This window comes from Trichosurus vulpecula, chromosome 2 (genome assembly GCF_011100635.1).
Source record: "Trichosurus vulpecula isolate mTriVul1 chromosome 2, mTriVul1.pri, whole genome shotgun sequence".
NCBI classification, from domain to species: Eukaryota; Metazoa; Chordata; class Mammalia; order Diprotodontia; family Phalangeridae; genus Trichosurus; species Trichosurus vulpecula.
In genome coordinates, this window is record NC_050574.1 from 61,793,500 (window position 1) to 61,820,463 (window position 26,964).

Sequence of the window (26,964 nt, forward strand, 5' to 3'; positions counted from 1 at the left end):
AAAGCTATCTCTCATAACAAAATAAAAAATAGGGAGAAAAACCAGTTCAACAAAACCAATACATCAACACATAGCTAGAGTTCCACACCCATAGTGCCAAGTGCCTGCCAGGAAGGGAGGGAGATGCTTTTTAGCTCCTTCCTAGTAGGGATCATTTTATTCATTATATTCCTTTCCCCACTGCCTAGACAATAACAGTTAGTCAGTCAATCAATCAACAAGCATTTATTAAGTGTTCAATGTGGAAGATGTTGTCTTGTTGCTGAGTTGCTTCAGTCTCATCTGACTCTTTGTGACCCCATTTAGGGTTTTCTTGGCAAAATATTGGAGTGGTTTGCCATTTCCTTCCCCTTTGAAGATGTAAAGAGAGGCAAAAACCTAAGGAAGCACATAGTCTAACAAGGGAGACAACACTTAAAGAATTCTATACATACAATATACATACAAGGTCAATGGGAGGTAATTGATCTCAGTGGTGCTATTGTAGGAATTCTAATTTTACAGCATTCAATTTCAATTGTTTCCTTGTTCTTTCTACGTAGTCATGTTGTTTTCCTGATCCGCTTCTTTCTATCAAGTTATATGTCTTCCCAGGCTCCTCTGTGTTCATCATATTCATTGTTTCCGAAAGCACAGTTAATATCCCATTACATTCACGTACCACGACTTGTTAAACCATTCCATAACCGGAGCGTACCATACCTACTTTGTTTCCAATTCTTTGCTACTACAAAGAGTGCTACATAAGTATTTTGGTATATATGGAGTCTTTTTAGAACCACTGAATAATTTCTCACCCAGCTTCAGTCAATTTGGGCTACTTTGCCTTTTCCACCTAGTAAATCCATCATTGGTAAATCTCATCAACTTGCAAGATCTAATCAGCCTTGTTACTCAAATCTCATGGAGGCAGCTTTTGGCACAGTCTATAGAACACTAGGTGTGGTGTCAGGAAGACCTGAGTTCAAATATGGCCGATTGCCCTGGGCAAGCTATTTAACCTCTGTCTTCCTCAGTTTCCTCAATTGTAAAACAGGGACCCTAATAACACCTACCTTACAGGATTATTGTGAGGATAAAACAAGATTATATTTATAAAAAGCACCACACACAGTGCTTGGCACATAGTAGGTATGAATGTTTATTCTTCTGTTCACGAATACTCTCTGCCCCTCTGATTGGAGGGTGGATCCATAAACTCCTTCATTAAGAAGAAAGGATAGGACAGACATCTTATTTCCCACCTGGCTACACTCATTTTGGACTTGACTTTCCACTGTTCCCTGTGCTGAGTATCTCTACCCCTTTTTTCAGCTTTTTCCTGTGTGCTGTCTTCCCCCATTAGATAATAAGCTCCTTGAGGGCAGAGACTCTCTTTCTTTTTTATATTTGTATCCCTAGCACTTAGCACAGTGTCTAACATATAGTAGGTGCTTAATAAATGTAGTCAAAGCTATGGTTTTCCCATTAGCAATGTATGGCTGTGAGAGTTGGACTATAAGGAAAGCTGAGTGCCACAGAATCCATGCTTTCAAATTGTGATGCTGGAGAAGACTTTTCAGAGTCCCTTGGAAAGCAAGGAGATCAAATCAGTCGATACTTAAAGAAATTAATTCAGACTATTCACTGGAAGGTCAAATACTGAAGCTGAAGCTTAAATACTTTGGCCACATAATGAGAAAACAGGACTTATTGGAAAAGACCCTGATGTTGGAAAAGACTGAAGGCAAAAAAAAGAGGGGACGGAAGAGAATGAGATGGATAGATAGCATCATGGAATCAACGAACATGAACTTGGACAGACTTTAAGAGATAGTGGAGGACAGAAGGGTCTGGGGTGCTACGGTCCATGAGGTCATGAAGAGTCAGACACAACTGAACAACAACAACAAATGTTTATTGACTGACTGAAGAAATATTGTCTATATCGAAGGACATGGGTTGAGTTTCCCCAAATTCAAGGGACAAGTCTTCCCAACAGACTTGAGTGTCCCTCAAGGGGCAGTCTCACAGGATCACAGTTTAAGTAACTGAAAGGGATTTTGAAAGTCATGTAGTCCATCTCATTTCACAATCAATCAGTCACAAACATTTATTTATTTAATCCTGCTCTATTCTAGGTGCCAGGGATACAAAGAAAAAACTTAGACAATCCCTGCTCTCAAGTGGCTTACATTCTATCAGAACAAGAAAACCAGAGCCCAGAGAATTTTAAGTAACTTGTAGAAGGTTACACAGTTTGGTAATCAAGTTACAGAAGGAAGAATCAAAGCTGAGTCCTCTGACTCCAAATTCAGTACTTGTCGAATTGTGAGTGATGCCTTATTCTCTTATCCCCCTCTCCATCACCCACTTCAGGACTAGCTCATACCTAAAATGAGATTATGGATGTACATTTTCCAAACTTTAATGGATGATACAAATATTAGCTATCCTTACTATCATCATCATCCTAGGATTTAAGGATGGAAGGATCTAATCCAACTCTCCCCCACCCTTTTTTTAACAGGTGAAGAAACTGATATATTAAGTGACTTGCCCAAAGCCACCAAGATAATATGGACCAGAGTTGGATTCAATTCTGGCTAAATGTATAGGATGGAGATTTAAACTGGGATCCATCCTTTTTTTATTATTTTCCCTCTTTTCACCCTCCTTGTAAAGGGTAAGGGAAAAAGGCCAAGGTGTCCCACTGTATCCAGGACCATCGCCAGTCTTCCTTTTCTATATCTTGCCACTGGACCCAGATGACTCCAGAGGAGAACAGTGAGGATGGCGACTTTGTACAGCCCTCCCTCCCCTAAGTCCAATTCACTCCCACGTCAAGGCATCACCTTCCTGATATCATGGTCCTCTTAGAGAACCGAAAGACAAACGACAAAGGGTGAGGAAAATGTTATTTCAGCAGCCACCTAAAAAGCTGGAAAGGAATCACAGATTCTCACAGTTGAAAGGGGCTTCCGACAGCTTTTAATCCAACCCATTTCTGAAAGATGATCCCTTCTACTCCATTGTTGGTCACAAAAGGTCACTTGTTTTGAGACCCTCCTGGAGGGGAGAACCACTTACTTCCCTAGGCAGCCCATTCCTCTTTGCTATGGATTTAATCATTATTGTCGCAGATGCGTTGCTCCTAATTCTTGCCCTCTAGGGCCAAGCAGGACAAGCTTCCTCCTTTTGACTTGTAAAGTCTTCCATCACCCGGCCCCTCCCTCCCTTTGCAGTCTACTTTCTTCTTACACCCTAACCCCACGTTGTCTGCTATCCAGGGACACTGATCTCCTTGCTGTTCGTGGAACAAGACTCCACCTTCCAGCTCCAGGCATTTTCACCGACTGTCCTCCGTGCTTGGAACTTTCTCTCCCCATCCGCCTCCTAACTTCTCAGGCTTCCCAGCTGACATCTCACCTTCTACAGGAAGCCTTTGCCGGCCCCCTTTAATTCTAGTGCCTTCTCTCTGTTGCTATCTCCAATTTCTTCCGCATCTAGCTTGTTTGTACCCAGATTTTAGCATGTTGTGTTCCCCCACTAAACTGTGAACTCAAGAACCGGGACTGTCTTTTACCTTTATCCCCAGAGCTTAGCAGAGTGACACATAATGGCGCTTAATAAATGCTTGTTGACTAACTCCTTGAAAAGTTTTTCTGCAGCTCCCGTGGCCTGGAACCCTTGGGTTGCGTGGAGTTAGTGAAAAGGAACAGACGGCTGCAAAACCAAACAAGAGCAGGTCACTGTGGGCACTTGGAAAACAATCGGGAGGGATGGGTGGCACTTGGTGAATAGCTCTTCTCGAAACTTTGTATCTCTTCCAGCCCGTAGCGCAGAGCTCAGCGCACCGCAGGGGCTCAAGAAATGCTGGCTGCGCTAAACCAAACACGTTAGAAGGTTCCCGACCGCGGAGGCGGGAGGGACTCGCTGGGACCTCTCTGGGTGGCGGCCGGGGCAGACCCCTAGGTGTCGCTAACGCAAACGGAGGTGGCTGGGCAGCCCGCGAGAGTCCCGAGAGCCCGGGGGAGGCGGAAAAACTACGAGTCCCGGCATGCCCTTCGGGCGCCTCCCGCTTCCCCCTCCCCTCCGCCCATACCCCTCAGCGGGCGCCGAAGCCCATTGGCCGCGGCCTGGCGAGGGTCGCTCCCTCCCACTAGCAGGTTAGTGGGCGCCCCCGGCAGACGTTGACCGGGGCGAGGGGCCTCCGCCATTCTGCAAGCGGTCGCCCGCTGTCGGCGTAGCGTAGGCGCCGGCGGGGAAGCGCAGGGCGGGGGCGCAGACGGCGTGGCGCAGGCGCGCTGCGCGGCTTCGCCCGGGTCCCCAGACAGCTGGCGGAGATAAACAGAGGAGGAGGGAAGGGAAGGGAAGGGAAGGGAAGGAGACGAGGAGAGGGAGGGGAGTGCGTGTGTGTGCGGGGGTGAGGGCGGGCGGGCTCGCGTGTGTGTGCGCGCGTGTGAGTGTGTGTGAGGGAGACGGACGGTGGGAGTGGGTGCTGGGCCGGGGGCCCGCAGCCCCAGCCGGGCTGGCCGCGGGGAGCATGGGAAGGGCTTAACGCGGCGGACCGGCCGAGCGAGCGAGCCACGGGCGGACGGACTGACTGGACGACGGGCTGCCCGCTGCCTCCGGACGGGGCTGGCCCGGTCGCTGCCCCCCGCCGCGCCGACATGGGCTCCTGAAGTTGCACCGACCGCTCGCTGCCTTGCTCCGGGACGAGGCCTGACAGGTAAGCCCGGCCCGCTCCCCCGGCCCCGGCCCGGGCTGGACGGAGGCCTGGGGGTGAGGCAGGGGAGAGGAGACGCCCCCCCCCCCACCGGACACCCCCAGAGTCCGAGCGGAGAGCGAGGGCTTGGGGACTTGGGGGAGCGGAGAGAGCCTGGTAACCAGAGGGAGAACTTTCGGGGAGCAGAAGGAGACCTTAGCAACTAGAAGGGGGGACTTTGGGGAGTACAGGGGAGACTCCGGGGAAGCGAGGGGACCCTGGCAACCACAGGGCAGACTTGAGGGAGCAGAGAGAGAGCCTGGTAACCAGAGGGAGAACTTTGGGGGAGCAGAGAGAGATCTTAGCAACTAGAAGGGGGGACTTTGGGGACTACAGGGGAGACTCCGGGGAAACAGAGGGGACCCTGGCAACCACAAGGGGGACTTTGGGGGAGCAGAGAGAGAGAGACTGGTAACCAGAGTGAGAATTTGAGGAGCTGAGGGAGACCTTAGCAACTAGAAGGGGGGACTTTGGGAAGCAGAGGGGACCCTGGCAATCAGAGGGGGGACTTAAGAGAGAGAGCGAGCCTGGTAACCAAAGGGAGAACTTTGAGAGAGAAAGGAGGCCCTTATCAACTAGAAAGGGACACTTTGGAGGGTAGAGGGGAGACTTGGGGGAGCAGAGGGGACCCTGGCAAAAAGAGGAAGGACTTTGGGAGAAGTGAGGGTCCTTGGGGCCCAGAGTGGGACTTTGGGAGAGGTGAGGGGTCGGTAGGACCCAGATGGGAACTATGGGAAAGAAGAGGGAATTTGTGGGAAGGAAGAAATGAACTTTGTGTGTGGAAAAGGGTATGCTAGAACTGAGGACAGGTGTAGGGAGGACATTGGCTCCAAGAAGGGAGGTTTTAAAAGGTGAGCAGGCCTTACCCATTCTAGGCACCTAATAAAAGTTTATTGACCTGAGAAGATTGAAGGGGAAATATTTTTTTTTTAAATTACTCTTTCCCTGGGTTAGCTGAATAGACCTACACAGGAGCTGGGAATCTGGGGAACCTATGGCTTTGGAGTTTTGGAGACTTTCTTTGGGAGACTGGAGAAGGAGACAGAGCTGAGAGAGTGGTGGAAGTCCCACAATCACGAGACATTGGGCAGAGTTTTTGTTTGACATCTGATCTGGCACAGAGCTCAGGAAGAGGGGGCAGGTGGAAATGCTGGGAGGGCTGCCACACTGACCTGACCCCTTCTGTTTCCTCTGTCTGTGTGCGCACGCGCACGCTCAAGTTCAACAGAAGTTCCCTTTGATTGTACTTCTGTGACGCTGAACTAAACTGCCCAGGTATGCCCCCAGCCCAATGCTGGCCAGTGACAAAGTCACCTTTTATGTGTGAATACATTATTCAGATGTCAGTTAAAACAATATGAGGGACAGTTACTTCACAGAGGGAGAAAGCCAGCTAATTCCAGTTCTTTTTTCTGAAGCAGCCTAATGGTCCCCTCTTGCCTGTTCCTTTGGATGTGCTTGGACATTGCTGGTCTGGCCCTTGGTCTAGCTTGCAGTTTCACTTGTCAAACCTTGTCTTCTGGCACCTTACAGGAACCTCTGCATGAGAGGCTTAGGGCTTGATTTGGGGGACTCTGATGTTTTCTCTAGAATACTTTTCTCTTTTTGACCTCTTGTGCAATAGTGTTCAACTTTGTTTAAAAAAAAAAACAAACTTCTTTGTGTCAGGAGTTTGAAATGCTCTTGCCTTTTGGGAGTGGTGAATGTCTGCACCAGGTGGCATAGTCCAACAGGGTGGAACTGGAGAGATAGATTGGTCTCCCATGTATACAAGGCCTGAAATCTAGAGCAAAGGAAAACATTGGTCAGTGATCCCCACCTTGATCCGTAAAACCATTACAAAAATCTCTTGGGGATCTGGACATTCAAACAGGTAGAACCCAGTAACCCTAACCGGGTCACACCTTTCTTTCCTCTTTTGTTATGTCTCTCAGCTGGCTAATGCAGCAAGTCATTAAGATGATGGGGAAGAAATCTTTGTGGCTACATCAAATCCAACTATGTTATTTCATTATTTGTGTGATTCTTCAAAATCACACTGTTAGAACCCATGAGGACTTTGGAAACTACCTAGCCCCAACTCATTAATTTTACAGAGGAGTGAAATTCAAGGAGGGGGAAGTGAGTTAGGAAAGTCAAGATTAGATCCCAGGACTCCTGATTCCTAATAGAGTTCAGATTAGACCTATAGTTTTTAGATTTAATAGCTAGACTCTCTTTAATTTACCATGGATTAACTGGTTCTTGCTGGCCCTTAATGTTAAACATTGTATAAGATTTGTGAGGAAAAAGTCACCATTTTTGGCGCCAGATACTTTGATTCTGGGGTTATTTCAGAGTGAGCAATTTTGTTTGACTTCTGTAGGAGCAGTAAGGTTAACCTGAGTTCCTCTTGAAGCATTATACAGAGCTGAACCTATAGACATTTGACTAACTAAATGACTACTTTTTTTTTTACCTTCACTTGCTGCCATCCTGTGCCTAATAGCATAGACCTGGCTTGGGGTAATCCAGAATAAGATGTATATCAGCAGCATGGCTTATCGAGTAGCATGATGGACTTGGAGTCAGGAATCTTGGATTCAAATTCTTCCTCGAGCCCTCATAGTTCTCCGTGATCAAGGGCAAATCATTTACGTCTCCCAGCTTCTGTTTCCTCATCTATAAAATTAGGGAGCAGGTATTTGAATTGCCTACTTCCTAAGGTTGTTTAGATAAAAGCAATTTTCAAACATTAAGGTATCGCATAAGCTCTAGTTAACGATAATCTTATTATTGTGTTGATTATGGTGACTTTTAGCACCTCTGCTTTTCTAACCTTGCTTCTAAACGTGTCAGAAGACACCAATGTTTATTGCTATGGGAAGCTCTTAGCAGGGGTTCATTAAAAGTTGGACTGCTTTTGTATAGGGCTGTTTCATACAGAGGCATCTGGAAGTTATGCTTGAGTCCCTCTGGCTATTGAGGGTCTTTAGTACTTTGGGTACCCATCTGCAGAAGCAAGTCCAAAGCTAAGGATTGATGTTTTAAACTCTAAACATTGTTTTTCCTTTTCTTCTTTCTAAACTTAAAAATGATTCTGTTGTGGAATAGAACATTGGAGAACAGGAACATCGTGCATCGTCAGTGAGGCTCAGGTAGGAAGAGTCTCGATGTCGCACTTTCCTCTAATGTTGACCAGTTGAATAGTTTGTCCACACCCTGCCTTCCTTCTCTGCTTTCTCAAATGACCCCTGTTTCTTTAAGCTGTTGCTTTTGATCACTTGAGAACTCCTGATTAGAATATGTTCTTCTTAACTCTTGCCACCTTCTGTCTAGTCTAGAAGCTTAGGTGCTGCTGCTATGGGATATCCAGTTGCTGAATTTTAAAACTATTAACAGGACATTTGCTACCTTTGACTAAGCTGTGGGTATTTAAGGATATTTTGAGGGATGCTAGATATAAAATGGAGACCCCTTTAAGGCAGGCTTGGGGAAAGAAGAGTATTGGTTCACTCTATGGCATGGCGGGGAGATGAGGGGACAACTCCTGATTTGTCCCGGGTTCTTGAGTTTCAGAGCCCATTTTGTGCTATTAGTAATAGCTGTAAACTCTACATTGGGTTTTGTGGCATTAGTGACTAATAGCTTAAAAACTTTAGGGCTGAATATAGCCCTAGAACATGTCAAGTAAGTGGGAGTGTCCCAAATGTGTGTAGGAGGACCTAGGCAAAGGAAATCCTTATCTCAAGACACTCTTGGAAGGGCAGTTGCAATAGGTTCCCTCCTGGTTTTGTTTCTTTATGTGCCTTTAAAAAGAAAAGAGCAGAACTTAACAGATTGGTGCAGTTTTCCTCTAAAGGGAAGTCAGAGATAGTTTGAGATGGGAATTCTGTTTTGGATAATACCTCTGAAACTTAAGAAAGAGCACCTGAGAGTTTGGATTACCAGGGCTCCCATTAGATGGAGGGCAACTTCTTGTTGTTCCAGGACTGAGGACACCTCATTTGGAGCCCTGACAGGACAGTGCTAGTGCCAAGAATAGCACTGAACTATGGTAGGAGTTATGGTGCCCCATTCCCCGTGGGGAGTGGGAGAGGGCCACATCAGGGCTCTGCTGAGGTCTTTGTCTTCCTGTCTGTCATTTTCTGAGTCAGTCTAAACCCAGCTTTCTGCTCGGCTGACAGGGACTTGTTGCTTGTAGGACATCATTGACCTGCTGTTTTGGTTGATGCTGAGCTATTCAGGTCCCAGCAGTTCTCTCTTGCTATGGCAGGGCCAGTATAAAAGAAGGGGCTTCTGTGTCTGGTCCCTTGATTTTTCCAGGTCCCTCTGCCATCATGTCTGTGTTCAGAGGATGAAATTTCAACTCTGGAACTTCCCAGTCACTTGTTTCAAAAGCTTCTATGAGTGGCACCTTAACCAAGACCATTCCAGATCCCGCCACAATGTGAAGCAAGGTCCAAGAGCAGGCAGTCTTAAATGTGGTAAGAAAAGATAAAGTTATTCAATAAACATCCATTTCTCTCTATCGCCTCCTTTTACTTCCAGGTAATTAAGGAGTGAAGAGAGTGGGGAGGGTGGAGAAACTGCATTGATAATTCAGAATAAAAATGCTGAGAACCTCAAGGAAAAATTCTTGGAAAGAGGAAAGCACCTTAAAAATTAAATAATCACAATGAAAAATTTCAGGGCTGAGACAACATTGATTGGCTTTTATCAAAAATTCTTTAGAAAATAAAAGTATTTCTTAGAATAGATGATCCTAAACAAAGGAAAAGCTTACCATTGACTGAGATGGATTGGTAGCCTTAAAAGTGACGTGAAAACTCTGTGTGGATCCTTTGCAAATAAGACAGTCTCATGTAAAATGACATAGTCTCAAAATTGGAAGGGACCGTCCAGGTCATTAGTTTAACCTGTACCTGAATAAGAAAATAAGTCCTCCCCTCCTGGCACTTATCTGGCCTCAGCTTGAAACAGCCCATTATTTTGGAAAGCTTTCATCTTTGGAAAGTTCTTCCTTATGTCAAACCCAGACCTACCAATCTCTTCCCATTGTTTCTCCTTTTGCTGCCCGGAGCGTAGCAGAGCAAATTGACTTTTTCCCAAATGACAGCCCATCCAGAATACTTTGTAAGACAGCTCTCATATCAGCCTTGCATATTCTCTTTCCTAGGCTAAACATAACCAGCTCTTTCAACCAGCTCTCCTATGGCACAGTTTATAAGCTTCTCACCTCCTGGTTACCCTGTCCAGAGGGCCCCCATTTTGTTAAAGTCATTCCTAAAATGTGACCTCCGGAACATTGTACTCCAGATGTGGTCTACCAGGGTGGAAGGATTATTAATCCATTTTACTTTGGACATAGTGCTGGTAAATACAGCCAAAGATGGCATTTGTGTGTCTGAGCTTGCAGTCCACCACAGTCCTCCTCCTTTTCCTTAGTTGTCCAGCTGTACCTCCCTTGTAGCTTCCCCAGAACTCCTTGGTAGAATTTGATTCCTAGCACATAAGGTTCAGTTACCTTAGTAGTTATATGCCACTTTATGTGAAGCATGACTTAAAACTAGATTATAAAATCTTAGTGCTAGAAGGGGACTTGGATGAGATGATTCTTTGCTTGTGAAATATATAAAAGGGAAAATGCTTCACACATACAAAATAGACTTCATGTACCTCGAAAAGAAGTACAGAGTTCTATATGAGAACCAGGAACAAAGATAAGTTCTGACTATTGGGTTAGTGAAGGTTTCGTGGAAAAGTAGCATCTGAGTTGAGTTGGGTCTTGAAACATGTTTAGGAAGGCCAAAGGAGATATCATGGAATTTGGGAAATAGCATTCTAGGCATAGAGAATCATGTAAGAAAAGGCAGGAAATGGAAGGGCCTGTTGGGAATGGCAGCCTCACTTAGGATCATAGACCTAGTGGGGAAAAATGGGAGGGAAGGTGGAGGCTTTGCTGGTGGCCTGTGGACTTCACGTAGCTAGATCCTGTGTCTGACTTCGCAACATCTCCTCTTTTCTCCTTTCTAAGTGCATGGCCACCGCCTTAGTTGACGCCTTCCATCTCCTCTCACCTTGGACACTTCCCGTTGGTCTCTCTGCTTCAGGTTTCTCCCCATTCCAGTCCAGCCTCCACTTAACTGCCAGAGAGATTTTCCTAAAACACAAGAACTCAAGCAGCTCCATATTATTTCAAGGATCAGATAAAAAAATCCTCTCTTTTGCATTTAAAGTTTTTGACAGCCACACTGCTTCCTACCTTTCCATTCTCCTTGAACTCTTCTCCATGTACACTATGATCCAGCTACACTGGCCTCCTTGCCAGTCCCAGCACGTGGTGCTTCATCTTCTGACTCCACACATTTGCCTTGGCTGTCCCCCGTGCTTAAAGTGCACTCCCTCCTCACCTCTGCCTAATCTCTTCCTTGGCTTTCTTTAAGCCTCAGCTCAAATCCCACCTTCCACCAGGCAAGCATGCTTTCCTGATCTGTGATGCTGATAGGGCCTTCTCTTAGATTGCCTTCCGTTTATGCAGCATATATCTTACATAGTTATTTGTGTGTTGTCTCCTCCGTTAGAGTGTAAACTCCTTGAGGCTAAATCTCTGCCACTTCTTCCATAGCATGGAGACCTGGGGTAGCTTGTCAGTGTGATACCTCAACAATTATTGCTCCGAAAAACTCAACAGTTACCTTGTTCCTGAAACAGGGATTGAAAATCTATTGATTTGGGTGATGGTACAGACTTTTGACTTTGGCATTACAGGCCAAAACAGTAGATGCACTTGGACAGCACTTGGCTTCTGCTAATCATTTGAGTTACCATTTTCATTTGAAACTTCCCTTCCAACCCGAAGAAGTGGGAAGGCCTGGAGCATCTTGGGATGCTTTTTGTTCCTTCCTTTGGCGTTTGTAGTGGGGAGAGCAGCAGTAGACATGTTAGTGACCTTTTTATTGTCATTGCACAGTGCCTGGCACATGGTGAGTTCGTAATAAGTGCTCGTTGGTTAATTCATGAGAATGGAATCATGAACTCTTAGAACCAAGGAAAGGACCTTAAGGGAGCATCTAGTCCAACTCCTGAGACCGGTGGGAAGGGGTGCAACTGGCTCAAGGTCATTTTTTCAGTGGTACGAAGAAGAAAACACAGGTGTTCGCTCTCCCATCCTTGTGCTCTTTCTCTTACACCTCAGAGATCTCATTGGCTAACAGGCTGCACCTAGTGTCCTTCTGAATACTCAGACAAAGCTCTCCCTGCCCATTTATGGGTTTACTAAGGTGTTTAACATAGGACTGAGTGAGAACTACATGGCACATGGAAAAATGAATACCTCCTATGTGCCTAATAAAATAAGAGAATAAATCTATATTGTAGGTACATGGGTCCTGCTGGCTAGATGCTGCTAAGATTTTTATACACACACACACACTCACACACACTCTTTCTCTCTCTCTTTCTTTTTCTCTCTCTCTTTCTCTCCCCCTCCTTCCTCCTCTCTTCCTCCCTCTCCCTCCCTCCCCCTTCCCCTTCCCTCCTTCCTCCTTTTCTCTCCCTCTTTCTTTATCCACTTAGCATACAAGAAGTAGTAGGCTAGCAGGATCTGTCTACCTGCCCACTGTCCCTGTTGGGTAATGATTGCCCCCTGGCATTTTGCAGGCCATCTTGGGTCAACTCTTAATTGCATCGTGAAAAATATATGTAGCCTTCACACATACACATGATTTCTGATTATATGGCCTATAATTGGGTGGGGGGGAATCTTGGATACCCTGTACCCTGAGGGAGAAGAAGAGCTAGGAAAACCTTTCTTTACGCATGTGCTTGTTGATGCTGAGGAGTAGCGTGAAAGCATGTAATGTATCTGTCTGGAGTCTTAGAACCAGTCGAAGGAATTTAGCAATGGAAAGGATGGTGGCTGCTCCTAGCCATCCTGCTGCTTTGGCTGGGGTTAGAGAAGCTTGGAGGAAATGAGCTAAGGGGCAAATACTGGAGCTATCCATCCAGCAGAAGTTAAGCATCTACTATGTACCAGGCATTATGCTAAGCACTAGAAATATGCTGAAAGCTGCCCTCCCCTCCCAAAAGACCAACCCAAAACTAGAACTAGAGTTAGAAATTCAACTTTAATAGCTTAAAACTTCACTAAGACTTTTGAAACACCCTGTGAATTATATTTCTGGTGAAATACATAGCCCCTTTAGCATTTCATCCTTTTCTTAATAGAGTTAATTAGTTATTGCTGTCCACCCCCATTCCTGAGCTTCTTCAGTAACCCTGGAATGGGGCTCATCCAATGTATGAGGGGCAAGGCTCTATTTAGACAACAGGTCATCAGCTAGTGTGTTGTGTAAGGGACAGAGAAGGATTCTGACACCCACACGCATGAACACACCCCACACACCCACATCCACATACTTTCCCCCCTGGCCAATATTTGATGATGATTTTTTTTCTTTTCAGGTAATTACATGTGTGCCCCCTGGTCCTGGGCTTGGCTGGAATGCTTGGGGGTACAGAAGATCCTTCTAGAGCCTCCCTTTTCCTACCCCATTTTGAGAAGATGGCAAAAGTCAACATAACTAGAGACCTCATTCGTAGGCAGATAAAGGTAAGCGGCTCAAGATCGCTGGGTCTCAGAGTCTGGGGGACTGCGTCCAGCCCCTTACCCTCTAGAGCCACAAGATGTTGGGGTTGAAAGGAACGTCAGAATACGGAATGTTAGAGATAGATGGCCCTTAGTGATCCTTTAGTTCAGTCTGCTCTTTAACACATGAGGAAGCTGAGGCCTGGAGTAGTGACTCCATGTTCCTCAGTGAGCTAGGAGCAAAGCCAAAGTTCAAACAAAGGCCCCCAGATTCTTAGGTCAGTGCTCTTTCCTCTGTACCATACCCTCTCCCTTTCCCTTGGGGGTTTGGCTTTATGGAGCCCTTCATCACTGGCTGCTTGTGACTTTGCTGCTAAATAAAGAGCCCAGCCAGGTTGGTGAGAAGGGGTCTCTGGGAAGCAGTGCTGAAACGCACTGGGAGGCTCCAGTCTCAGTTCAGCCTCAGAAGGGTGGATCTGGATTGGATAGCTTTGTTCTCTTCAGAGCCCACTCTCTTGAAGCAAGCAGTTTAGATAGACTGGGACAGAGACCACTATTTTATTTACCTGTGTGGCCTCCACTAAGCCTCTTGATAATACCTCTCTGGGACTCCGTTTCCATTGTCTATAAAATGAGGGGGCTAACCAGATCACCTTTAGCTTTCCATCAGTGACCCCAAAGGCCTTTTGCAGCTCTCTCCTGTTACCTCATCTGAACTTTGAGGCTTGACTCACTCTGTACCGGGAGAGGCAGCGCAGTGTTGTGGATCCTGCACTGGGGCTGAGGGAGAAGGAGCCCAGGGTCCACAGCTCTGCTGATGAGCTGTTACTTCATTTTTCTGGACTGAGGTTTACTCCAGTGTAAAATGGGGGTGTTAAGACCTCTCTTTAGAGGCAGTGAGGTGGCTAGATTGGAGAGTTAGGGAGCCCTGAGTTCAAATCCAGCCTCAGACACTTCCTAGCTGGATGACCCTGGGCAAGTCACTTGACTTCTGTTTACCTCACTTTCCTCAGCTGTAAAATGGAGACCATAATAGCACGTACCTCTCAGGGTTTTGAGAAAGATCAAAGGAAATAATATCCATAAAGTACTTAGCACTGTGCCTGTAGTGTAGGACCTTAATAAATGCTTATTCCCTGTCCTTCCCTTCCCTGGAATACCTCACAAGCTGGTTGAGACTCAGATGAAAGAGTAGACGGTGAGATTCTTTACAAACACTTTGTAAATGTCAGCGGTTATTATGATGTCCCAGGGTCCAGAGCAACATTTGGGGTGTAAAATGGCTCTGCACTGGCCTGGGAGCAGCTGGGGAGGAGCTTGGCTGGAGGTGCAGGAGCCTGGAGTTGGACTTTGCCTGGGGTTCTAATCCCAGTCCTGCTGCTGACTGACTTTGTGACTTAGGCAGGTTACCAAGGAGGGGCCAGTACAACTAGTAGAAACACTAGTGTACTCACTGTCAGAAGAACTAGAACTTAGCACAGTTCTCCTGACAGTGACCTCGTGGGGTCTCAGTTTCCTTATTGGTAAGTTGAGGCAGAGGCTAGAGTGGGATGGATGGACCAGGTAGCCATTGAGGCCATGCTCCTCTACCTGAGACCTATATTTGAGCAGAAACCCCCTTGAATGTGGCCATCCAAGTGTTCCTTGATGTTTCTGTACTGCTGTATGCGCTTACTTCCTCCAGTGATTAGGGGTTCTCCTCCTGCTTTGGGGACAGGCCTAATTGTTAGTAAACTCGTCTTAGTGAGACTCTTCCCTAAGTGCTCCCCTTTGGCCCTGGCTCTGCCCTCTGACTCTGGAGCTCTGTTCTAGCGCACACCCCAAACACACTCATTATGTCTCCTTCAGGGTGGGTGCCTGCACACTGCCTTCAGTGACCATACACCGTGTGTCATGTTGTTCTTGTTGCCATGCTCACAACATCACTCAGCCACTCAGAGCCTCATCCATTTCCTCCTCTGTCAGATATTGAGAATTATTGTTAAGTTACTGATTGTGAGAATGAAATGAGAAAGCATTTGACAAACTAGTGTACCACATACATTCTGTATGGTGGTGTGCCTTTACCTGTCTGAGCTTCAGATTCCTCCTCTGTTAAGTGAGGACGATATTCCACGTTCTTACCAGGTGGCAGAATTGTTAGGCTTGTAATGTTCAAATACAGATTGTACATTTAGGATGTGTCTTTTTTTTTCTTGTCATGGGTCTAGTTAGTGAAAGTTTCAGAAAAGCTGATTTAGGCTGAATGTAAAGAGAAACTTCCTGGAACTATGCCAAAGTGTCATGGGCTGCCTTGGGGAGGTGGTAGGAGCTCTCTCATCACTAGCAGCTTTTGGATGGAGCCTGGATGACCACTTGGGGATGAGGCGGTGGATGGAGGTCCTTTCCAGCCCTGAGATTCTGTGATTCCCTGAGCACAGTCGTAGCCCTAGAATCTTGGTGTTAGAAGGGACCTTAGAGGCTGAAACCCAGAGTTTTGAAGCACACAGGTGCTTAGCCTGAATGTGTTCTCTGGCATCTTTTTACCTATGGTTGTTTTCCCATTAGATTCTTACCTCCTCAGAGCAGGCACTGCTTCCTGTGGTGGCCTGAAAATAGCCGGAGCTTAGTGTGCTAGGTGTGGTTAACTGAGATGAGCCGTGTGTCCTGAGAACTCCCAATCTCAAGTAGAAACCTTAAACTTACAGGTGAATGGGGGCAGTAGTTATACTGGTACTTTGCTATATAGAGTCAGTCTCTGCTGTAGGATTGTATTGTAACAAAGTAGTGAAATGCTCAGATATCGGGCCCAGCTCCATGTTGGATGGAGTTCTGTGCTGTTGTCAAATTACAGGGAGGTTCTGGTGTATTTGTGTCACACACAGGGCATGGATATGTGGTGGGGGCAGGGCGGTGGCAGTGGGCGGCGTTAGGTAGTATGGGCATCCCAGGGAGAGTCATTGTGCCTGGACAGTTTGGGATGATAGGAATTCACTAAATCTCCTCTAGTTAATTAATCCGAGGAGGACTGTATGGGGAAGGCAAGATTTCAGGAGTGCTTTTAGTGAAGGAGATGAGAGCTTGGGGGGGTGGGGGGTGGAGGATTAGCTAGGTATACTAAGGGAATGGGACCTCTTTGGGGAAAGGCTCTGAGTGGTGCTATTGGATTAAGAGATCTTGAGCAGGTGTTTTAGAGATGCCACAGGGATGGACTGCTGGGTAAATAGTTGTGCTAATAAATGTGATTTGAAATAATAATGCTAATTATTATAGTGCTAATAAATGTGATTTTAAGTGATTTGAAGGGATTTTGGCATATTTGAAAGACTAGACTTCAGGATTCTGAAAACCTGACTTCTCATAGTCCAGAGGTATGAAGTTGATGTACATAGGTATGTCCTCCCTACTCTTTACCTGTCAGAAATCTTCATAGCCTAGTTCAAGCCCCAGCTCTTCCTTACCTAAAACTCCAACCCACAATAAGGTTTCCTTTTTCATTTAAAAAAATGTGTCTTGTATACGCTAGGCACTGTGCTTGCTGCTAAAAGAAGGGAAAAAGTATTCATGAAGCTAGTATATGCAAAGCACTGTGCTTAAGGCCTGGGGAGACCAAGGGAAAAGTCAGCCGCCCCCTGCTCAACAACACAAGCAGATGGGAATACCATCTTTAAGGGCCTTTCCACTGATAAGATTCTCTCCATTTCTGATGTTGAACCATGTGACACAGAAAAGGACTTTGATGGAGAAAATGTTCTTTTCTGAGTCTTCAGCAGTTGTAGCTGTCCCCCACCCCCACTTCCTAAGCAGTTGCCAGGCTTCATCATCCTGTCTGGGGATTGGCTGGAAGCAGGATGTGGGTACATGTGGTCTGGGGGGAACTACTCTTTCCAGGGTTCTTGGGTGATGCAAAGATGAAAAATGATGAAGTCTTTGCTGTCATGGATCTTCAAGTCTTGTAGGAGAGTGAGACATATTCCCAGACAGCTCTACCACAGATGAGAGAGCATTTACTTGCATAAGAAATGAGAAGCATTGGAAGCCAGAGGAACTGATGCTGGGGGAAGGAAGCAGATCCAGGAGAGCAGTGGACAGCCGTGTAAACAGAACTGCAAACCCAGACTGACCCTGCACAGCCCCACACAACCGAGAGAGTGCCTCTCCTTCCCTTCGTGGCAGAATGGGGAGGGGGGATGCAGGGAGCATGAGAGTTTTATTTGGTGTCACATGCAGTGCACGTGGTGTCTGGTTTTGCTGAGCTGATTCTTTTCTATTTCCTTGGGGAAAAAAAACCATTGCTGTCAGTTTTCAATAACTGCTTTTCCCTCAATAGAAACCTGCCTTGTAATAAAGAAATTTGTTCAGTCATTTTCAATCTTGTCCTACTCTGTGACCCCATCTGAGGTTTTCTTGGCAAAGATACTGGAGTGGTTTGTCATTTCCTTCTCCAGTTCACTTTATATATAGTGAAACTGAGGCAGAGAGGGTGTCATGACTTGCCCAGGGTCACCCAGCTAGTAAGTGTCTGAGGCCAGATTTGCACTCAGGTCTTCCTGACTCCAGGCATGGCATTCTAAACATTATTCCACTGCCCAATAAAGAAATACAGTTAAGTAAACACCAGACCATTTGCCTGACAGCGTACATCTCACCCCAGATATAATCCATTCTTTCCCACTGAAAGAGAGGACACATGTTTCTTCCTCAGTTCCCTGGGGTCAGGATTGCTCCTTGCAGTGATTTGATTTCTTTTTTCATCTTTGTAACAAGGGATGAGAGGAATAAAAGATATATTTGGAAATGAATGGGATGTAACAGCAAAGGCTATTGATAAACAAACAATTTGTAAAAATAAAATTAAATACAAAGAAGAGGTTAGGAAAAATGAGAGGGATTACTTCTATGGCAGGGGGGGGGGGGCGGGGAGGGGAGGAATCAGGGAAGGCTTAGTGGAGGACATGGTACCTGGACCTATTTCAGGCATGGGGGGACAAACAGTGAAACTAAAAAGGGAAAGGGCTGTGTCGTGGAGTAGTGATGAGCCTCTTTTGGTTGGAGTTGTATGAACTGAGGCTGGAAAGATTGCTTGGAAAGATTGTGGGGGCCTTGAATATGAAGCTAAGATGTTCGAATTTTATTTTGCCTCGGCAGAAGGCAACCATGGAAAGTTTTTGAGTACGAGAATAATTTAGAACTGTGTATTAAGGAAAATGTATGAAGGAAGAATTAGAGGGAAGAGATGAGGCAGGGCTACCAATTAGGAGGCTGTGTCATTAGTTCTGGGGAAGGAGGATGAGGCTCTGAACAAAAGTGGTATCCATCCGAGTGGAAAAGAGGAAATGGATTAGAGAGATACCATGAAAGTAGAAGTGACAGATGTTGGTAATTAGCTATACCTGAAGAAGAAAGAAAAATCAAGAATGACCCTGAAGTTTACAGACTGAATGATTGGAAGGATACTCAGCAGAACTGGGGGCACGAGGAGGAAGAATTGAGTTTTGAACATACATGTTATTTTGGTTACATTGAGTCTCTTCTCCAAATACCTGTACAACTCATAGTCAGTACCTGGTTCTGACCTTCATCAGTTATGTGGCCATGGATGATTCACGTAGCCTCTTTGGGGTCTCAGTTTCCTAATGTGTAAAATGAGGATGTACAAAACCTACTCCAGAGGTGCTATAGCAGCAGGAGGAGGTTTTTTGTTTTGCTTTTATGAACACTTGATTGTATCTTACCAGGCCTTTTAATAATGATACCTGACCTGGTTTTTTTTAGAGTTTTTATTGATGTCTTTTGTTATTATATCATGTTGTTTCCAAATATATCCACTCCCTAACCCAGCAGGCCATCCTTGGTAACAAAGCATAAAAAGAGAGGGAAAAGTACAATAGCAAAGGAGCCAACACAGTCTGATGCCGCAGCACATACCATTCTATACCTGTAGTTCTCCACCTCTGCAAACAAAGGAGGGAAATACCTGGTATTTTTTAAGCTACTTAAAGCCATTCTAAGAGTTTTTTCCGTATTACTGCTTGGAAGCTCGTGACAGCCTTCTTCCCCAGTAGATTGTGAGCTCCTTAGGGGCAGTTCATTGTCTTCCTTTGTATTTCCTGCACTACTTAGCACTCTGCTGGATATGTGATAGATGCTCCAGGAAAGACTCGTTAAACTGAATTGATAAACTGAAAACCTTGGTTTTGTTTCCATTTTTCTAGGAGCGGGGTGCGTTGAGCTTCGAGCGGCATTACCATGTCACAGACCCCTTCATCCGACGGCTGGGCCTAGAAGCTGAGCTGCAGGTAACCTAATTGCTACATGGCCTCCTCTTAGGGGATGGGAGGGAACCCACTGTGGATTGCTTAGAACACCTTTTCAAAACTGGACTTGCTTTCCCCTTAAGGTCAATTACACTTCTACCTCACTTCCTCCCCTCCCCCCCGCATTGAACTAAAAAGGTAAAGCTGCTACAAAATCCAAATGATTGCAGAAGACCAGTAGAAATTATTTCTGCACTATCTGTGTTCCACATTCTTCTCTCTTACTTGAGTGAAGGACTGTTGACCATACAACTCTTCTCTCCCTGATCCTGGATTTGGCTGTTTTCTGGCTTTACATGACTCACATAATTAGAATCACATATCATTCAAGTTGAAGAGGAGCTAAGAATACAGAATGTCAGGGTTGGGAGGGGCCTCAGAGGACATTCAGTATAATTCTTTAATTTCACAGAGATTTTATATTTCATCCTAGAGGTAATAGGGAGCCCCTGGAGTTTATTGAATGGGACGGGGTGACATGACCAGACTTGTGCTTTAGGAAGGTTAATTCAGCAGCTCAGTAGAGGTCATATTGCAGTGGGGAGAGACTTTAGGCATGCAGACCCACCAGCAGGCTTGTTGGTATGAAGTGATGAGGGCCTACACAGGGTGAATACCAGTGTCAGAGGAGAGAAACAGCATGTTAAGAGATGTCCCGAAGGCAGAATTGACCAAAGGAGGATAAATAGATTTAGTCAGATTTACTTTTACAAGACCACCTTGTTGCGGTAACCTAGTTTGGTGGAAAGAGTCCTGGACAAGGGATCAGTTAACTTTTCTGACTCCAGTTCCCTCATCTGTGCAACTGCAGTTATACACTTCCTTGTCCTGTATCTCAGGGTTTGTTATGAGGCTCAGATGAGGTCATGCATGTGAAAATGATGACGTATCACACAGTTACAAGGTATTCTTTCAAAAGCTGGTTTGGTTGTTGTCTAGGAACATCCTTTTTCTTTCAAAAAGAAAAAAATCAGTTGGGTTCTATATTTCTCCTCCCTTTACCTTCCCAGGCTTCAGAGACTTCTGCCATCCACAGTTTCTTTAAAATCCTGAGCAGTGGCTTTCCCCCTAACAGCCACCAGGACTTTCAGTGGCCTGTGGACCTATCATCAGGCTTTGCTGCTTTATGTCTAGCTCTTCAAGTATTCTGCACTTATTTTCTTCCCTGTTTTAGTTTGGCCTTCCACCCACCCCTCACTTCTGATCCTCATCCTGGTGAACCAATCACACTGATCTTTTTGCCTAAAAACAAGAAGATTGTGAAGAGTATTCAAAGCACCTGCCTCTTTCCAATTAGCTCTCATCAGTTTGCTTTCTCTAGGGTCTGATGAACATTTTTACTGCTTGAGAGTCAGTTTTTGTTTTGTCAGAAAGAGGTCTTGGAGTCAGAAGACCCGATTGCCTGTTGTCTGTCTACCTCCCTTCCTTCTTCTCTCCCTCCCTGTGTCACTGAGGTTGGAAGGACAGTGGCACTCACCAGCTGATGGATCCTGCTGCTGCTCAGCACATGGCTTTAACCTGCTTTCTTTCCTACCTGTGCCAGTTTGCCCCTCCTTAGGCAACCTGGAAGCCTCCCTTGCCCCCCACTCCTTAGTTCTGGTGGGCTCACCATATTAATGCCAGATTTAGTGCCCATCCCTGATCAACTCTGACCCTCCTGGAGCTTGAGAGATGGGCTAGTTCTGTCCTCCCTACACATACATGCCCTGGCCTGGCCAAGAGACCTGTTTTCTATTGCCAGCTCTTCCAGTTTCATGACTTGTGTCAGGCAAGCTTTGCTTCTCCTCTCTGAGCCTGTGTCCTCTTTTATAAAATGGAAAATGGGAAGCAGTCATCGTTATGCCTACCTTACAAGGTGGCTGTGAGGATGAAATTCAGTCATGTGCATAAAGCCCTAACACTGGTGAATGGGAAGCCTTACGGCTGTGCAGAAATGAATGTTTTGGAGAAACATAAAAGGTGACTGGGCTGCCCTGAGAGGTCATCACCTGTCCAGTTCCAGGCTTCTGAGAGACTTCGGATAACCACTTGTTAGAGATGGGTTTGACATCATTTCTGCTCTGTTAAGTTGGGGCACAGATGCCCTCTGAGATCTCTTCTAGCTTGGAGATTGTTTAAAGAAAATTGATTTGTGCCGAGCACTAGGTCATGAGTTTGTGTGATTTATATTAATCTCCCACCTGGCTCTTAAGTTCATCTCCAAACAAGTAGCATGTACCACCCAGTTAATAATCTAGCCTAATTTCTACTTTCTGTGGCTTTACTATTTACTTCCAGATCTCTGTGTTGTTCAGGATTTGGCCAGTTTGGCATTTTGTTATTCTGCCTACATACTATTAGAGTTTGTTCCTATGTTCATAGGGCTATTTTGAAAGCTTTCCAAGTCTTACTTGGATCATTTTGTTTCTTAGGCATTTTCCCCTCTGTGTTCTGCCCTAAGGCCCTGAGATTTTTTGCTCTGAGCTTCATTTTTTTTTTTTTTACTTTGCACATTTCTGTCCTCTTTTTAGGAGTCTAAATGCTGCTGTCATATGACTGCTGCCCAGATGTTTCCATCTACCTTTTTCTCCTTAATTCAGTCCTTCCTCTTAGTGCAAAGTGAATCAGAATCCTCGTTATTTTCTCTGTACTAGAAAATTATCCCAAGCACACTCTTTAAAATCTAGTCACTTCCTTATGGTAAAAACAAACAGAACTACTTCCAGCGTATAGCTTAGTAGTTATTTACCCCAGGGCTGTCCAACCGTAGGTTTTTATTGAAACAATATACAGTATATTTTGATTTGCCATTTTAGTGAGAGCTCTTTGGTAGCTCAGCTTCGGCTTCATTTACTAAAGCATTTATGTACATTTCTATGCTTGTAGGTGGGCGGCATAAATCACACTGCAGGTTACACATGGCCCTCAGGCCACATTTTGGACAGTCCTGATTTACCCCATCACTTGTGCCTGACCTATGCTAGAGCATTCCAAGCTCATATTGGCCTGATCAGGCACAGTTGGACACATTGAATCTTGACTCTAGCATAGTGATGTCATTTTGGTCCTCTTCGAGAATGAAGGACAACAACCAACCAACCCCCGGTCTAAAGGCACATTGTTGAGTTCATAGAAAGTGAGGCTTGGATGGGAAGAGACAACTGAGGCCCAGCATTAAGAAGGGCTTTGCCTATGTTCAAACAGCCGTTAGTGTTAACTCTTTACAGCTGGGCTAGAATCCATGTTTCCAAAACTCTGTTAGTTGTTTTTCACATCCTACCATGATGCTTTAAGTTGAATTAGGAAGGACTTTTCTACCTTTCTTCCGTGATCTTAACACATTCCTTGAATGAGATCACCATCATATTTCCTCCTCCGTCAGATATCTGACAGGTAGGCCCCTTCCTGTTTCCTGGGCCTCTAAACTTAGGCATGTATACAAGACTACCACCTTTCATTTCTGTCTTCTGACCATCTGTGCCTCTCTAGGAATGTGTATGCTACCTTATTATGACCCAGTTATTCTGATTATTTCCTAACTGAAGAAGTCTCCCTATTCCCTTCATTTTCCTGGAAGACTCAGTTCAAACCCGGCCTCAGATACTCACTAGTGGTGTGACCTTAGCAAGTCACTTAACCTCTGTTTGCCTCAGTGGCCTCAACTATAATATGGGAATAACAACAGCACCTACCTTGCAGGGTTGTTGTGAGGATCAAATGTGAGAATATTTGCGAGGCGCTTTATATTTTTTAATTTTTTCCAATTACATATAAAGACAATTTTTAACATTTGTTTTTTTTTAATTTTTGAATTCCAAATTCTCTCCCTCCCTTCTCAATCCCCTTGTTAAGAAGGTTATCCATGTGCAGTTATGTAAAACATTTCCTTATTAGTCATGTTGTAAAAGAAATACAGACCAAAAAAGAAAAGAAAGATAAAGAAAGTTTAAAAATGTATGCTTTGATGTGCATTCTGACTCCATCATTTCTTTGAAGATGGATAGCATTTTTCATCATAAGTCCCTAGGAATTGTCTTGGATAGCTGAGTCATTCACGGTTAAACATCCTTACGATATTGTTGTTACTATGTACAACATTCTCCTGGTTCTGCTCCCTTCACTTTGCATCTGTCCATGTAAGTCTTGGTTGGTTTTTCCGAAAGCATCCTGCTCACCATCTCTTATAGCACAATAGTATTCCATTGCAATCGTACGCCACAACCTGTTTAACCATTTCCCCAATTGATGGGTGTCCCTTCAGTTTCTAATGCTTTGCTATCACAAAAAAGCTGCTATAAATATTCTTATACATGTGGGTCCTTTTCCTTTTTTTAAAAAAGATCTCTGTGGGATACAGACCTGGTAGTAGTGTTGGTGGATCAAAGGGTACGCACAGTTTTATAGCCCTTTGGGCGTAGTTCCAAGTTGCTCTCCAGAATAGTTGGACTGGTTCACAACTCCACCAACAGTGCTTTAGTGTCCCAATTTTTCCATATCACCCTCAACATTTATCATTTTTCTTTTCTGTCGTATTGACCAATCTGATAGGTGTGAGATGGTTATTTTAATTTACATTTCTCTAATCAGTAGTGATTTAGAGCATTTTGTCTTATGACTATGGATAGTTTTGATGTCTTCTGAAAAATGCCTGTTCATATCCTGTCAGCAAATGACTTTTCACTTTCCAACTGCATTTTTCTGCTTCTCTTTAGTTCCTGTGCTTGAAATATCTGTACCACCATCTCTCTGCATCTGTTGAGTTCTTCTCTGTTTGTTTAAAGCCTGATTTAAATCTTGCAACCACCAGGAACTCATCCCTGATTCCCCTTCTCTAAACTCACGTATCACTTTGTACCCCTCGTGTACTTATGTCACTTTGTGTTATAGGTATCTGTATGTATCTCATTTCCCTGCTAGACTGTGAGCTATCCAAACTTTGTAAATGCCCAAGCCGGGAACAGAATGCCCTGCACACTGAGACTTAATAAATGTTTGAGTATCAATCAACAAATATTTATTAAGCACATACAATGTGAATGACTTTAGTTTATCTAACTAGCCATGCTATTTCTTTATTTGCCATCTTAATGAGTTAACCTGATTTCTGATAATAAAAAATAATAGCTAGCCTTTGTATAGCACTTTATGGTTTGCACAGTGTTTTACAAGTATTACCTTATTTTATGCTCACAAAAACCCTGGGAGGTAGCTGCTATTATCTCCATTTCACAAATGAGGAAACAAGTTAAGTGACTTGCCCACAGTTATATAGCTAGTAAGTGTCTGAAGCTGGATTTGAACTCAGATCTTCCTGACTACAGGGCCACTGCTGTCTAGTCTAATGTGTCACCTAACTACTCTAATAACTTTTTTCCATTTGTTTTTTAGGTCTTTTTGTATAGTTTGAGTTCTTACTAGAGAAGAATGTGGTGATCTTTTGATGCTAATATGGGTTTATTAAGAAAAATGACCCCAAATTGACCTTACTTTTTTTTTTTTAATAAGGGTACTGGATTAGTAAGAAGCATCATTACTTAGTGGAAGTTATAGGTATTTACATTATTTGGCCAAGGGAATCCCTTCATTCACAAATTCTTTGATCTTAATCCCCTCTAGATTGATAGAACGAGGGACTGCTGTAGGCATAGATGATTTTTAGCAATTTCCCATGCTATCTCTGAGAAACAGATATAAATGATGGAGCTGATTGAACAGTTATTCCCAGAGTACTGGATCTTATTTCCCTGTCAAAATGGAAGGACATGGTGTACCGTCCTTGATTCTCAACATTTTTATCAGTGGCCTGGATGAAGACAGGTGTGATTAACAGATTTGTAGATAAAGCAAAACCCAAAGTGGACACTAATCAGAGAGGTGACAGTATCAAGATTTTAAATGGTCTTAACAGAGTGACATGCTAGGCCCAAACCAGTTTGAGATTTAACAGGAATTAATGTAAAATGTTGTATTTTAAAGTTGTAAAGGGCTGGATGACTGGATGTACGAGGCTTGTCAGGATTGTTGTTGAGGGGATTCTTTTTTCAAGTGTGGGCTAGATTATGTGGCCATAGAGCCCTTGAGCCCCTTCTAGCTCAGAAGTTCTGTGTTGGTGGTGATGTTTTTTTCTTCTGAGTAATCTTACAGTAGTTGTTACCAGGCCAGAGAGCTTTTGACCAGGTTCTTTAATTGGAGTCTTTTCAGTTTCCATTGATAAATCTTAGTATATTCCTTGTATGCTAGATACCACACCAGGCCTGGTATTCTTCCTTCTTGAAGCTTGAAGTTTTAAGGGAAGCATTGTGTGAGACAAGTTTTGTTGATGGTTGGGGGGAGGTTGGCAGAAATTGACATTAAATATCCATTTACTTAATCCATAGCACTACCTTTTTGCCTGTTGACTTCCTGGAGGAGGCTGACTTGGAAGGGAGAGGGAAAATGAGTAACCTTCCTATTTGGAGCTGCCTCTGAACCCAGGAATGAGTGGACAGTTTTTGGCAGGTAGAGTCAGGTCTCATTCTAAAGTTAATACTCTTTTCCTTATACCAAATTGTCTCCTAGAACTATTTTTTTAGATGGCACTAGTAAATGTTATACAGTTCACATTTAGGGTGCCTTGGAATACTTTATAAACCTAATTATTGAGTTAGTTTTATTGGGTACAAGATCATGAAATAGAAAACATGTCTGAGTCCTCACACCGTCTCAATTCATGAAGTCTAAATAGCTGGATTATAATGGACATCAGTAGGTGACTATGCAGAATTTAATCTGTATTCTGTAATATTCCCACAGTGAGCCAGTGGATAGAAGTTGCAAAGAGGTCAATATAAACTCGATGTCAGGAAAACCCTCCTAACATTTAGAGCTGACCAAAAAGCAGTGGGCTGCCTCAGGAGGCATTGGGCTACAAGCAGAGGCTCAATGACTATTTGTCTGGTATGTTATAGCAGGGGTTCCTTTTGGGTATGGGTTAGACTAGGTGGAATCTGATATCCCTTCTCACTCTCAGGGTTCTGGCCCTTGACATCCTTTTGTCTCTGGTTCTAAAGGGAGAGGCCCCAGTTTTTTGGGCATGGGCTTTCCTGTAATACCGATGGGCTCCTCTTTGTTCATTTGTCTACTTTCACTCTTGTTCACCTCCCATGAGAAGAGTGTTGAAGTTTTCCTGTTAATTCAGTCTTAACTGTGCAGAGCCTGGGGTAGATAACTTTTTTAAGGCCACTAAACCAAAGGAAAGAATCTAGCTGCCCAAGCTGGAACACTGGTCAGACAGCCTCTGGCTTTGGACACCTCTCGCCCCAGCTCAGTTGCTGAAATGCTGTGTGACTTTGGGCAAATTAATTCCCTTCCCTGGACCTCATTTTGCTTTCTTT

At 44.5% G+C, this 26,964-nt stretch overlaps 1 protein-coding gene across 3 annotated transcripts in view; it reads left to right on the plus strand.

Moving 5' to 3' along the window:
• Positions 1–4,401: 4,401 nt before the first annotated feature.
• The window catches only part of WDTC1 (WD and tetratricopeptide repeats 1), a 62,058-nt gene continuing 39,495 nt past the window's right edge, over positions 4,402–26,964 (plus strand). Inside the window, exons 1-4 of one of the 3 annotated variants that reach the window (XM_036745139.1) lie at positions 4,427–4,711; positions 7,841–7,884; positions 13,193–13,340; positions 19,511–19,594. In XM_036745139.1, coding sequence (XP_036601034.1) covers positions 13,233–13,340; positions 19,511–19,594 — 192 coding nt within the window. In that variant the 5' untranslated portion in view covers positions 4,427–4,711; positions 7,841–7,884; positions 13,193–13,232. Of the gene's footprint in view, positions 4,712–7,821; positions 7,885–13,192; positions 13,341–19,510; positions 19,595–26,964 lie in introns of those variants that run through there. The other 2 variants (XM_036745140.1, XM_036745138.1) reach the window with 2 other exon arrangements.